Source organism: Primulina tabacum, chromosome 5, assembly GCF_025594145.1.
Source record: "Primulina tabacum isolate GXHZ01 chromosome 5, ASM2559414v2, whole genome shotgun sequence".
Taxonomy (NCBI): Eukaryota; Viridiplantae; Streptophyta; class Magnoliopsida; order Lamiales; family Gesneriaceae; genus Primulina; species Primulina tabacum.
In genome coordinates this window covers 6,293,568-6,308,025 of record NC_134554.1, presented here as the reverse complement: position 1 = coordinate 6,308,025, position 14,458 = coordinate 6,293,568, and the positions used below count along the sequence as shown (strand labels likewise).

Genomic DNA, 14,458 nt, shown 5'->3' with positions numbered 1-14,458 from the left:
ATTATTTTTTGTACGTATATGATATAATGTAATTGTGGTAACCATTCATATGAGCTCATATCGTGTACATGATCATGGACAACATAATCATATCATCTGACATAGCTCGCACTGGCTGAAGCCAATACCATCCGTATAAGTTTGAATTAGCCCCGTCTCCCGAGATCATCCCGGAATACTATTCTCGTGCTATCACTACAAGGACATGTATAATATCAAAATATCATTTTTATTTTCATATCTCTCATTCCATATAAAAATATTTAAAGTGTGTAAACCATTCAGGCATACACATAGGGAAAAAAGAACCATGTCCTGTATGATTTTCGTAAAACGTAGTCATATGTGATGCGTTCATATTAAATAAGTTTATCATGAATTAATGGGGAGGGAAAGGGGGAGATGGGGAGATGTGGCATGTTGAATGGGGAGGGAAGGGGGAGGCTTTTTCTTATATATTTGGGAATCAACTAATGCAAGAGTGTAGGCTCCTGAACTGGGCCGGACATTGAGTCCATAGATCTTCTTTTAAAGAAAACAGGTTTTTCTGCCTCCGAAATCTCTCCTAAAATGAAACCATATTTTTCTCTAATAATTTTCAATTCAAAGACACGTTTGACTTCTATAATTCAGCACTCTCATTTTATTAAAAAAAAAAAAGAAATATTTTTAGTTAGTACCCGAAGACTTGAAGTTAAAATATATATTTGGAGATCGAGATTGAATTTCAACTAGTCTAATTTTTAACGCAAAATGATTCTTTTAAGCATTTGGTCAGGCTGATCAGAATATAAAGATTTGGTTGGTGAATTTCGACAAAAGAAAGACCACCCATCAGTCTGATCACGTCGCCACATAATTTCAACTTTGATTTAATTGCTATTTTTTGTCACTGTATCTTTTTAATTTATTCCGAAAAGTTCACATTAAATAAATATTGGACAAGACAAGAAAAAGAAAAGGGAAATAGAAGCTAGAAATGCTCACGAACCCATCAGTAATTAATATCACTAATTCAAATTAACGATGTTCATGGATTTGAAAATAATTTAAAATTATTTTAAATTTTCGATTTCTGCGTGGACAATTTTAAAGCTTTAATTACCATATTAAAAAAACAATATCACACTTTAATAATTAGAAACCCAATTTCACAAAATCATAATATATGATTAATCAACATCACATGCAAAAAACAAAAACGAAAACAAAAAAAGCAAAGAGAGATTAACCCTGATAAAATATAACTAATACACAATCCAAGCCATATTATATATAATATTATAGCATATATATAGCTGAACTGGATTGAAAGATCGTTGATTCCAGAAAAAGGTAGTTAAAGTCAGGTATTTTTCCAGGTCAAACATTTTCGGTTGACTGAGGGAGAAGTGGCTGGGTGATGGACGACTTGATTTGAGGGGTTGTTCTGTTAATCCCGTGCTCCGCGGGGGACTGGATCGCTGCCAACTTCCTTTCCTCATTTTTGCCCCACAGTACAAAGTACAATCCTGTTATAATCACCGCCGCCCCAATTATCCTGTGCAACATAATTAAATATTTCACAAATTAGAGACAGAGATGTAGTATCATTATCTATATGAAATTTTAGAATACCTGATTTTCGAAGAGGGGAATAGGTTTGAAATAATTGGGTAACGAACTCATATATTTCGTCTATTATACATACATTCAAAGATATACTATCTGGTTATATATGAATGAGTATTTGGGATTTTAAAAAATGCACGATTGATCATTATCTTTTAAATGAAAAACGGCGATCCATACATGTAACAGTTTATGAAAAAACAAATAAATAGCACATAAGCCCAGCCAGCTATTTGAATTTGGAAATTAGTAAAACGAAAATATAAGAAGAATAATGATGTGAATATGTACCCTCCCAGGTAAAATTCCTCCCCTAAAGCCACGGAAGCCATAATTGCTACAACGAGTGTCTGAACCGGCTGGTACACCGCGACGAACACCGGGCCACCCCTGTCAATGCACCATATTTGTACAGCGAATGCGATCCCCGAAGCCACAACTCCCTGCAACGACCATTATTAATTTTCATGTGATCGATCGAGACAGAATATTGATAAAATTTTGAAAGCGATCGTGTTTATATTTCAGAGTCTTACAGCATAGAAAACGCTGAAAAGCTCAGCGCCAGAATGCACGAGCCAAGCCTGAGGATCCCTCTCCACAAAAGCAGCGATCACAAGAAACTGGATGACCCCGAAGAAACACTGGCAAGAAGTGAAGGAGAGCCGAGCCGGGTACTTCTTCAGAACCGGGGCCTGTAACACGAGCCACCCGGACCAAGACAGGCAGTGGCCTATCAAGAATATGCACCCCAATGTCCAGTTCTTGCCCTTGGCGTCACCAAGAGCAACCACCGCCGGAGCTGCCACCTCCACCGCCGTGCGCAGATGGGGAGCCGGGCTGTAGATTGTGGGGCCTTTGTATAGTGTGATGACGGATGCCCCCGCCACGCAGAAGATTGTCCCGGCCACCTTTGAGATGCCATCTTTTCGATCCAGTCTCACTTTCTCTATCCTGAAAACTAATATCATTGCTCAACAAAAACGACTTTCTTGAAGTTGAAAGTTTTGAACTTTAGTCGGTTAATTTTGCTTGCCTGAGTAGTGCAGCCATGAGAAATGTAATGGCTGGAACTGAATTCTGTATCGCAGAAGCAAAAGTCGGTGATGTGTTGTCCAGTCCCAACAAGTAGAATCCTTGGTTGGCTGTAATCCTGCCATTTTTTGTAAACTAATTCCTCAATTTTTTAATACATGCATTATGTCTATCAAGTAAAACATGGCATGTTATCTCTCTCTCTCTCTCTCTCACACACACATTCGTATATTAAATAAAAAAAAAATTACATAATCATACCCAACAATGGCAAGAAGGAAGAACTGGAGGAGTAAGTTCCAAGAAAGAGGTGGTCTTTCTTTCCTGAGATCATTCATCAAACAAAATAAGAACCCTTTACTTGAAAATAACTAAGATCGAACAATTTCAAGAAAAACCACCTACTTTTCAAGAAAATAGGCAAAAGGCAATAGAAGAAACAAGGCAAGAATGTTTCTGTAAACAGGGAACACAATCTTGCTGATGCCCATGTTAAGTGCAGCTCGTGAAACCACATGAAAGCCCGCGTAACCAAACTGCAAGGCTAACATGGCCAAGTGCAGCTGGAACTTTTCCGGTATGGAGCACATTCTTTTTGCCACCGCCGAGCTACCGCCGGAATCCGCCATTATTGGACAGATACAAAGAAGCTTACAATAATAAGTGATTGAGGGTATTTGGTGAAAAAAAGAGTGGTGCTGAATTGTGATGATTCTAGGCTAGAGGTTAGGGTGATATAAATATAGTTGAGAAGCGGAGGAATGTACCCTAACCGGGGGCCCGAAAAAATTGTATCGTCAATCCGGATACCTTCAAATGTTTTTGTATACCTAAAAAATATATATTGAAAAGTTTAAAATACAAAAAAAAATTATGAGATTTTTTTATCGATCAATTTCGTGAGGTGATTCATTTATCCAACTCGAGCCATGAAAAGATATTATTTTATGTCAAATTATTATTTTCACTTAAAATAAGAATCGGATTGACCTGTCACACAAATTTAGATTTGTTATAACTGTTTCATACAAAAATACTAAAATAAAATTGGTCTTGATTTTATTGTTATTTCACTTCAAATTATAATCGGATTGATCTGACACACAAATTTAGATTTGTAAAACCTTTTCATACAAACATACTAAAATAAAATTGGTCTTGATTTTATTGTTATTTCAATTAATTAATTTTATTTTTTCTGTAATTTAAATTTTTTTGGTTAAAGTCTTTACGTAGCTGTAGACACTTTAACAATATCTGATATCACATCAACAACTATTGATGTTTCATAAATAATATGTGTCACCGCATCTGCACTCCGATGAAATACATACTAAAATTGTAAAAAAAATCAAATTTGTTACATTAAAATTGGAATGCGATTAAATAGAGGATAAAAATTGAAAAAACCAATATATCAGCTTGGTCAATGGTTAAGAGTTCAATTTTCGTAACCAAAATCTTTCGGACGAGTTTGTCACACAAGGCTTAGCTAATGTGGTTTACAGTGACTAACATAATTTGCAGACTATCGCGTTAGCACGATGGTTTATCCTTGCGATATATATGTCAACTTTTATGCATTTTCATCTGCCAATATCTTTTTCAGCTTTCGAATTTCCCCTAATGACTAAAACCACATCGTTTAGTTATGGAAAAAGAAAAGAAAAGATTTTGTTTAGTTATGTATGCAATATATCAATCGAATTTTTCGATTTCAACAGAGTAAGAGATCCTTTTGTCTTTTGAGTTATTAGGGACCCAAATTTAAAAAGTAAACAAATCATAAGTATATGTCATATTCATATATATTTAAATTTAAATTCACAAAGCGTTTGTGCTTATTAATTAATTTTTTTTTTTACAGAATACCTTTATCTACTTTTGAATATTGTCGGGATCATAAAGAATTTCAATGATATAAATGTATATATTCTACTGTTAATAAACAGTTCTTAAAATTTTAATTAGTTTATGATTATTTAATTCGATTTTGATGTGATAAATATAACTTTTGGATCCTCTATTTTGCAGTGAATTAAAGCCTCCGTGCGATATCTTTAAAACCTAATAACCAAATGTTAGATACATATAATGTAATACTTATGAAGTATGATTATTAATATTGAAGTTGTGGGACGGACTAGAAAACCCTCCAAACCACAAAAAGGAAATATTGGAGCACACATTCACACAACTTGCGTACATGTATCCATTATATTGGCATCCTTAAATATTCGAAACTGCAAATAATTAACTAGGTTTGTGATTAGATTAATGAGTTTCAGTCGTGTGAATCTAAACTTCACGATCCAAATATATTTTGCGACAAGATATTTACCATGTAAATACCTGAACAAAATAATCATAGATGTGTCATGTGTCTCTTGTAATACTGAAATCATGTGTTCTAGAAATGGATTAAATCTTGAGTTTCAGACCTTATAAACCTCATCTCCCAATATCAAAATAATAACAATAATAATAATAATAATAATAATAATAATAATAATAATAATGTGTTCTTGAATTTAGTGAATATATAGTATATATTGAAATAGTATTTGTTGGATAAATGAAAAGTAATGAATGAAAGGAAATGAGAGCTGTCTCACAATGAAAAATGTATCAGGAATAATATTTTTTATTAGCTCGAAGTTTGAGCTAAGGGTTCGGGCCCCAAGGGGTACCAGAAGTTTTTAGAAGGGGGAAGACGTTGATAGGCTGTGTCTCGGTGAAATACACATGCGTGCAGCTCATCCTGTGTGGTGTGGTCTGGTATGGTGAACATATTAATCTTTTTAGACAAAATTTATTTGGAAAAATATTTTTTATTTCCGGAATAAAGACTGCACCCGTTCGGAAACAGTAGCCTATCACAGTTCTATTCGAACCAAACAACGCGTCCGTCTTTATCCAAAGAGTGTCCGTCCAGAAGACTGAGTTTGATCCAGTGTGTCCATTGGCCTTTTACAGAAAGTTGCGGTCCTTCTACGCAACTGGTGAACTACTACAAATAATCCCTCCATCTGCATTATGATCACACTTTTTCTCTCTCGAATCTTTGCTGCATTCTCTTCTCGTTTACAAGGCTTCAAAGTTTTGACATATATTTCATTCTCTGTTATCAAGAGTCGTCGTGCTACGTTCTCTTGATTCGAAGTCGTTGTATCTTGGAGGTGATTGCCGACAATTTAAAACACTGTTATCCTGGCAATTTCGTCTTGCGGACAAAAGATAGATAATTGCTTCGACTTACTGTTGTTATGTTACTGCACATTATTCCTATCTCAGAGATCCAGAGTATTCACAGTGGTATCTGTTTAGAGTTAAGTGATGGAGGCTACTATTGGGAAGCATGCTATTATTAATGATGAAAATTAGATGGTTGGGAGGTGGTGAGCCGCCATCAATAGATAACGCACACGAGTGTCGAAGGTGGGTTACCCCATGCCCGCTATCAATCAAACCCCCACTTAACCACACATTATTGTCTATTGAATTAAATAACATAAAATATGATTAATAAAAACAAACATTAAAATAAAATTATATGTAAAAAGTTACTTTAATATAAAACACTAAGTTGGGACAATAACAACCCTCTCTACAATCAAGAAACCCTTTTACAAAAAGCTGCAGCCATCTGAAAAAGAAACCATCACTTTTTCTTCCCCATTTTATGCGATATAAGTGGTGATCATACGAAATTAATAAAGAGTAATGAGGGGAGATGCGCTTTTGTTTCACGAGGGACAATAATTAATCATCTTTTACTTAAAGTAAATTATTAGTTTAATCCCTTGGTTTTCCACTAACAACCCACTCTCTATATTGGACTCCCTTTTTTAACTCCCTTGCTTTAAAGGACATTGTGTCCCCTCTCTATTGACGCCATTAATATCATCCCATTTTTGATAGATAATATCTTCAAATGAGTGATTCGGGGGCAAGAGATATATACTAGCTAGTGGAGATGAAATTTATATTCTTATTAAATTCAACTTCAACTTAATCATGTGTACGCAATTTCAAATGCATCAAAAATGATCAATCTGTTCGACGTGAAAGCAAATGATAAGAGATGTCAAATGAGATGTCTCAAATCCATATAAGTATTAAAGTTGTCGACTAATTGTTTCCAATAAATAAGGTAAATTTAATTCCAAATATATATACTTATTGGTTACTAAAAGATTGTTTGAAAATATAAAATTTAGACAGAGTTAAGAGGGTTTAGGTAGAAAGAGGAGAGTGGAGGGTACATGGGCTGACCCGAGCAGACCAACCCGGTCGGACATTTGCCTGACCAGTACAGGTTGGAGTCTTGATAACCTTCTCCATATCTTCTTCTTCTTCTTTTAATTTAATGGGTCACATTCGCACAACTACATGCTTGACAGCTTTATTTTATATAAATATATATATATATATATATATATATGTGTGTGTGTGTGTGTGTGTGTGTGATTTCAATTGCACGAGAAAACAACTTGTGGCCAGGGCTTGAACAAGGAGATGGCTCCAATTTCAGTATTTTAATAAATTATAAAAACTAGTTAAAATAAAAAAACAAATGTGATATAGTCTTTCACGTCAGCTTATTTTAGACAAATCTTCTATTTAATCCAATTTATGAAAAAAATATTATTATTTTATGTTAAAAATATTACTTTTCGTTCAATGTATAGATGGGGTCGACCCGTCTTACAAATATTGATACGTGAGACCATATACTTACTCTGTCACGCCCCGGGACAGGGGTTAGTTGACATCGGCGTTGCTCTCAAATTTACATTCGAAAACAACAAGCCTCAGAAGTACAAATTTCAGAAACCAGTCTTTTATTCATAATAATCATTGTCTGATACAAATGTCTTACAGCGGAAATGTAAAACCGAACATAATACTGTCTTAACAGATGCAGCGGAATCTAATTACAAAACAGAACTAAGAACAGCGATCTTCATCACCAGCCCCAAAACTGAAGTTGCTCCCCTTCTTCTAACAACTCTTCCTCGTTCTTATCTGTGGGTTTGGATGGGTGAGTGATATGATTGTCACTCAGTAAGCGGGGACGGGAATAACTCCCAGTTTTCGAAATCGTTTTCATACAGAAACAGTAATACGAATAATATACAGAAATTCTTATTTTCATAACAGAAATCAGTATTCAGTAGTCAGAAATTAGTAATCAGTATTCAGTAATCAGAAATCAGAAGTTTAACAAGTAAGCACTGGGCACGTTCATGAATTTCATGGCTAACTGATATCAGTCCCCTATATGTTCTCTCCTCTAAGGGGTGAGGCCAATAATCAGTAATCAGTAATGTTCAGAATATATATTCCTACCATTAGTTCACTAGGTTTCAGTGCTTCAAAATTCAGATATCAGAAATCGATCATACAGAAACTTTGATTTAAAACATAAATCATCAAACTGGATTCAATAAGCCCACTTACAGTAATTTGCTAAATATTTCGGTTGAAGTCTGGAAATCTGTTTGTTCTTGCTACTGGTTTCTACTGCTCCGAAAAATGCACTCTCTTCGCTCTAATTTTAAGTGATCTCAAGATTTTGGTAACAAGCATTTCAGAGATTGAGGGTGCTATTTATAGCCCAAAATCTGACTGTTAGTCCTTCCAATTAATGACCATAATCTGCTATTAACAGCCTTTATTCCATGTTAAATGCTTCAGTTACAAGTTCTGAGCAGAACCAGTAGCTATCTGCTGGAATCTCGCTACTGAACTCTTCTGCTGCTGGATTTTGTCTGCTGAAAAATATCATCTTCTGAAATATGAGTTGCTGTTGGAATTGATAGCTTCTACTGAAATCTGCTAGCTGCTGCTACTGTTGGAATATGAGGTTCTCACATACTCAGTTAATTATTTAAATATTATATGCAACAAATTAATTAAATCCATAATACAATGCTTAAACTCTATATACGCATACTGTATATATACGTATGTATCATAAGGAAATAAAATTTATGACTATTATTAAGGTTAAACTATACATGCTTGTAAGAATGATTAGATATGAAATTGTAATTATCAGAATGATGGGATTTGATATCTTGGTGTAGGAAAAATAAGTACAGACATGGAGATTCGAAAATCAAGAGGCGTGACACTTTTTTTTTTTTTTAACTATTATATTTTTCCTATTGCCACCATTAATCATAACATAGATTCTGTAGCAGAGAAATGAAGAAGAGAGAGTAAAAAAGAGAACACAGTAATATTCCACCTGCCAAAAGAGATTAAAGTTCATCCATTTCAATTACATCAATTGATGAAGGCGTGCATAAATTTAAAAATGAATATGATCCAGATTTTTGTTACATAATGCAATATAATACTTAAATCACCAACCCAGTTGACGTAACTTATATTCCAATCCCAAAATATAGAAAAATAATCTTCAAATTTCAATAATTCCAACACGATGATGCATATATTTTAGTTCTTTGAACTCGTTCCCTTTCCGATAATTTCGAATACATCAATCTCTCTCACAATGGGTGAGCCCTCCTCACTATTAAAGATTCCCTGGTTTTTTAACTAGTCTTCGGCATGATGAATATGCCAAATTTTTTGAAAGTTTTCTTCATATTTTTCCACAAATATTCATGCAAGATTTTGATACCAAGTTTGAATTTTTTTGGGTTTTGCAGATCATGTATAAGCCCCTCCATGCATTAAAAATTTTAAAAATTGTACTGAAGTAATGATAGTCGTTCATAGTGCTACGTCTTGCACTTATCCTCTGTCATTCATTTGCAAAGGAGTGGGTCACAATATATATAGAATGCAGCATTGTCCAATTAGTGGCAGTTGCCTAAATCTTTGATTCACAACTTTGTTTCAACATTAGCATGTCTACTCACCCGATAAGTTTTACTTACTATTTTCATTAATAATGTGAAAAATTATGGTCATTGCTTCGAGATTATTGGTGGATGAGATCCAACAACTCTATAATTTTGTTGAAAATTTCAGATTAACGATATCAAATGAACAGAGGTGGAGCTCTCTTGACGCTGTTGCTGCCGTCTCCTACAAAGGCACTTCGAGCTCGCTTGCGAAGCTCGAATCCTGCTGGAAATCTGTACTTTAAACATCAAATAAATGGAATCAAAGTGGTAGATCTCAATGGAACATAAAGTGATGAGACAACATACTACCAAACATAAAAGTTTGCGTTAAGACATGTTAACCCAATTAATAATGTTACTTTTATTTCTGACTGATATATCAACATCATAAAATATATGATTTCAACTTCTCTTTCCGAAAAGGATTTGATATTTTTTAGAACTCTCTTCTTGGGAAGGTTTTGCTTGACTTCATTCAGTTTGGCCACTTTCTGGTATCAACCTACTTACAGGAAAGACGTACTTCACCATTCTTCAATGCTTTTGTTTGGCATGTTTTACACAGAGATTCCACCCACAGCAAAAACTCAACCAGAAATCAAGTAAAAACACTGATTTTTTTCCTTGTAAAATTGATGTGGTCAAGTTTATATCCTTCCAAGTGTGTATTTTGTGACCATCTTTCCAATACAAAAGGTTAAAGTATTCATCAGAGGTGGATAGAGCGAACGGAGATCGCTTTTTCCTACTTCGAACCCAAAAACATAAAAAAAAATCTGCCAGTCGGTTCCCAAAGATTGAAAGCCAAAACAACGATTCACTGAAATATTGAAGTATCCCATGATAACACGGGCTTTCTAAATTTAATTGTCCTATAAAAAAAAGTGGTTCCCTCGTCAAATGAATAAAATTATCAAGACAACGGTTTTTTACCGTATCAAGGCAAAGTAACTCATGTTATAATTCCACCGTTTTAAGACAGGAAACAACGCAGAGATATATCAACAAAAGAAATATTTAGAAACCAGTTAATTGCGCCTACATTTCACAAATAAAGTAATGCCCCTTCAAGTTCTCGCAACGGTAGGGTAGATAATGAGTTTCCTCAATTGTGCCTATATTTCAGAAAAGCAATGTTTGGAAACCAGTTAAGAATTCCAACCGCTCAATGCATCATACTGACGGAGATCTACACATATCAACCTACAAAATTTTGCCTTTGAATAGCATACAAACAAGAACACTGCAGCCATGGAACAAGTAGCGATGGATCTCTGAGGAGTGCGTCCAATAAAGTTAACGAGACTGACACAATAAGTTGTTAGCAAAACCATCACGGTAATCAGAAATTTGCCTAAAAAAGAAGAATTTTTGGAGAAGCCATCGATGGTAGGACCTCCACTAAACTCGATCAATAATCTTGACAAAATTTCTCAATTATTTCATTTGTTACCCATTTTTGACATCCACGTTCATGGGAATGACAAGTTCTACGTTAACAGTCCTTTCACAATGCACCATTTGGAAAAAGGGGGTCCCAAATCAGGCAGCCCCCGGAGCCACCATTACAAGGTATTGATCAAGAACAGTTCACCCTACTAACAAATAGAACCGGTGAGAAGATAGTGCAAGTGTTCTTTATCCTAATAAGCACTAAGACCTTCCAAATGGGACAAAAAGATTCCTCGTTCGTTTTCATGATACTAATCCTGTTACGCATGAATAATACAAGCTATACGAGTGGGAGACACATGGGTGGCCTTTCGCATTCGAAAAGCACTCATTCTAATTTCTAGGTAATCTGCTTCCCACTTCTCTTGATGAAACTTGTTTCAATAATAGATTCATGTGAAATAGATAGATGACATGAATCGATGAAAATCCCAGAAACTTAATCCAACATTCGATGAAAGAGATATTTATCTAGAATTTACCCAGAGAAAGTGATAGTTAAAAAGAAGAGAGAATCCAAATGCTGTAGGGATCAGGAAAAAGCCATCCTAAAAAATGAGAGTTGAAGATAATGTTTCGAATTTGTCAAAAAAAAGGGGGCAGTGCTATTTTTTTATTTTTCACATAGTGAAATCTTAAGTTTACACAACCACAACTATAGTAAATATTTTTCGCAACCGAGAGTATGCTCTTGTTATGCGCAGGATTCCAAGTTGTCCTACTCTGAGAAAGAAACACGGCACATCAGAATGAGGCTCCCTAAAATAAGTTATCCCCTAGGCAAGTCGAAATGGCAGGTTCAACTGCACGGGCTCGGAAATATTAATGGAATCAATCAAGATCAACGCATTGGAACCCATTAAAGTAAGCATATTCAAAATGGCGCTGATTGACACAAATGCCGCACTAACACGAAAATGCACCTTGGAACATCAAAGAAAAGGACTGCTACTCCCATGATGAGTTTTAGAAAATAAGAGGCAGTTTTGTCGTATTGAGTAATCTCTACGTGATGCTCTGAAAAATTGAAATAGCCATAAAACAAAGACAGAGTGAATCTTCCACCAAAAGCCGCCACACCCATCCCCTCCTCCCAAAAAGAAGTCATATGTAGTAGAAAAAGCTCAAGCAATGGGAACTATTTTCAAGAATTTGTCATCCTCAATCTAACTTCTCTGACGTAAGGATAAAGAGCATCCTTCTCCTTTACTCGATACTATTTGTGCCTTACTCGCAGAGCATTATTTCGTTAAACATTTTGGATTGGGTTAACTCCTAATCGATCATTCCAAGAGAATTGCATGTTTGTTGATACATCAAAGGGCCTTTTTAAGAAAACTTCTATTGGAAGGCATTGGGCCTTGTCGGGTTTCTGTAGCATTCTTTTGATTATTATTATTACATTGGGCCTTCCTGTAAATCCTTCATGAAAATAGTACGTGACGAATTAAACAATTTATTATTATTATTATTATTATTAATTGATCTATCCATATTATGATTAAATAATATAACCCGTAAGATGTAGTTTAAGACGTCATAAAGAATTTCCTCTTTCGAAGTTTACTAAAAAAAAAAACATTTTTATACAAGTCTCGGAAAAAACATAATTAAGTATAGACCTAACGAAGAGTGTGGTTAATCAGCCAACTTTATCTTGAACATCTTATAAGTTTTTAGATCCTAATTATAAAGTGTATACATTAATTATTTTGAAATAAAGCTATTATTAAAAATAAAATTCATATAGTCTTAACTTGAAAGAACTAATAAGAACTTGGCAAAAACTTGTGTGAGACGATCTCACGGATCGTATTTTGTGAGACGAATATCTTATGTATGTCATTAATGAAAAAATATTACTTTTTTATGGTAAGAGTATTACTTTTTATTGTTAATATCGGTAGGATTGACCTGTATCACAGAAAAAGATTCGTGAGACCGTCACACAAAAGACCTACTCTAAGAACTTATATTAACTTATTTGAAAATATTATAAGACTATTTATAAAAAATAAATTGTTTATATAGTACTAATGTATATCTTATAAATTCAAAATTAAACATCTTACAAGATCCGGACAAAAAAAGCTTTAGTACTACGAAATGCACATAATTAATGGCCTAATGCAAGTGGACTAAACAAACAATAGGTCGAAGCGTCAAAGGGAACAAGCATGTCTACGTTCACTAGCGTGGTCATCGTATCTCCGAGTTACAAAGTATCCAAGGGCGGAGACATCTTAAAAACCGCTCAGGCTTTCTAATTTTTTTTTTTATTTTTATCGAGATTTCGGTCCAAACTTGTACTTAGCTTGGGTATTCCATTTTATAAAAAAAAGATGCAAAAGTTAAAATTTTTGTACTTGGTCCAAGTATTTCAAGTAGAAAAAAAAAAAAGACAGTCCAGTTAAATTAAATTTGGGTTCAGAAAATCTGATTAGTATACCAATTATTTGTATTTTTTTTTAAAAAAATAGTCTCAAAAAATCTATTTAGTATGAAGTTAATTGACATGCATTATTTGTATTTTGTAAAAAAAAAAAAAAAGAAGAAGCTCGGGTAGTATTAAATTTATGGCTCCGCGGCTACACTAAGTACCAACCCAATATATATATATATATATATATATACACACACACACACAACACACACACTTCATTGACTATACGTATGTATACATATCGTATGGGTTCGATTACAAGTGGTATATTAGGACCGCATAAATAACCATGAAAGCAAACACCATAACTAAGCACGCGCCTGTGCCCCTAAACCACCCTATCTTCCCAAAAATTTCCACGCCCTAGAACCCTAGTCTAGCATCGGTTGGCCTTTTTCTTCGTCAATACCCGAATTTAATTCAACCCCTATTTATTTTAATTGAAAAAAAGAAAGAAAGAAAAATAAGATGTCAATCCTCATACGGTGCATGTTGACACATGATCTCGCCTAAGGAACCTTTTGATCGAAACAATATTTGAGAAATCAAATACTCTCAAAAACCTGTTTTATCGCATTCAAATTTTCTGAAATACACACACATCATATATATAGCATGCACCATATTAGCCATCCAACCAAATAGTTATTATAATTAATTGATTTACAACCACTTCATTTGATGAATGAGATTTATTTCACATTAAAGTCCCAATATAAAAAATAATAGCGTTGGAGTCACTGCTTGATTCAGTCTCCCATTTTGAGTGTGCCCATGAAAACAAATTCAACTAAAACACCAACACATAGAAGATCCACTAACAACAAGAAAAAAGAGAGAATATATATTGTGCGTATCATATATATATACACAAAAACTAGAGGAAGTATAATACATAAACGTGTTGTGTTCTTAATTTCTTGTCTCAACTCCTCAAGAACCGAGTAGACCATATCTTAAAAGATCATGGTACTTTTTCTAAGGTACAGTAATTCAAATAATAGTAACTTCTCAATTTTTCTGTGTCCTACCA

The 14,458-nt window shown here is 34.3% G+C and overlaps 1 protein-coding gene across 1 annotated transcript; it reads right to left on the bottom strand.

Annotated features, from left to right (window-relative positions):
• Window positions 1–1,109: 1,109 nt before the first annotated feature.
• On the bottom strand, window positions 1,110–3,366 carry LOC142545955 (protein WALLS ARE THIN 1-like). The gene is made up of 6 exons (XM_075653406.1): window positions 3,052–3,366; window positions 2,908–2,970; window positions 2,648–2,764; window positions 2,148–2,565; window positions 1,903–2,054; window positions 1,110–1,540 (listed from the first exon to the last, which is right to left on the bottom strand). Exons 1-6 carry the CDS (start codon window positions 3,273–3,275, stop codon window positions 1,363–1,365), a joined length of 1,152 nt encoding a protein of 383 aa, XP_075509521.1. The 5' UTR covers window positions 3,276–3,366; the 3' UTR covers window positions 1,110–1,362.
• Between the last annotated feature and the right edge of the window lie 11,092 nt (window positions 3,367–14,458).

Excerpts from the sequence above, each read along its gene's own strand:
- LOC142545955 (XM_075653406.1), bottom strand. The coding sequence starts at position 3,275 with ATGGCGGATTCCGGCGGTAGCTCGGCGGTGGCAAAAAGAATGTGCTCC. Across the intron at positions 2,971-3,051 it reads TTTGCCTATTTTCTTGAAAA|GAAAGAAAGACCACCTCTTT; the intron begins GTAGGTGGTTTT and ends GAATGATCTCAG. Across the intron at positions 2,566-2,647 it reads CTCATGGCTGCACTACTCAG|GATAGAGAAAGTGAGACTGG; the intron begins GCAAGCAAAATT and ends ATTAGTTTTCAG.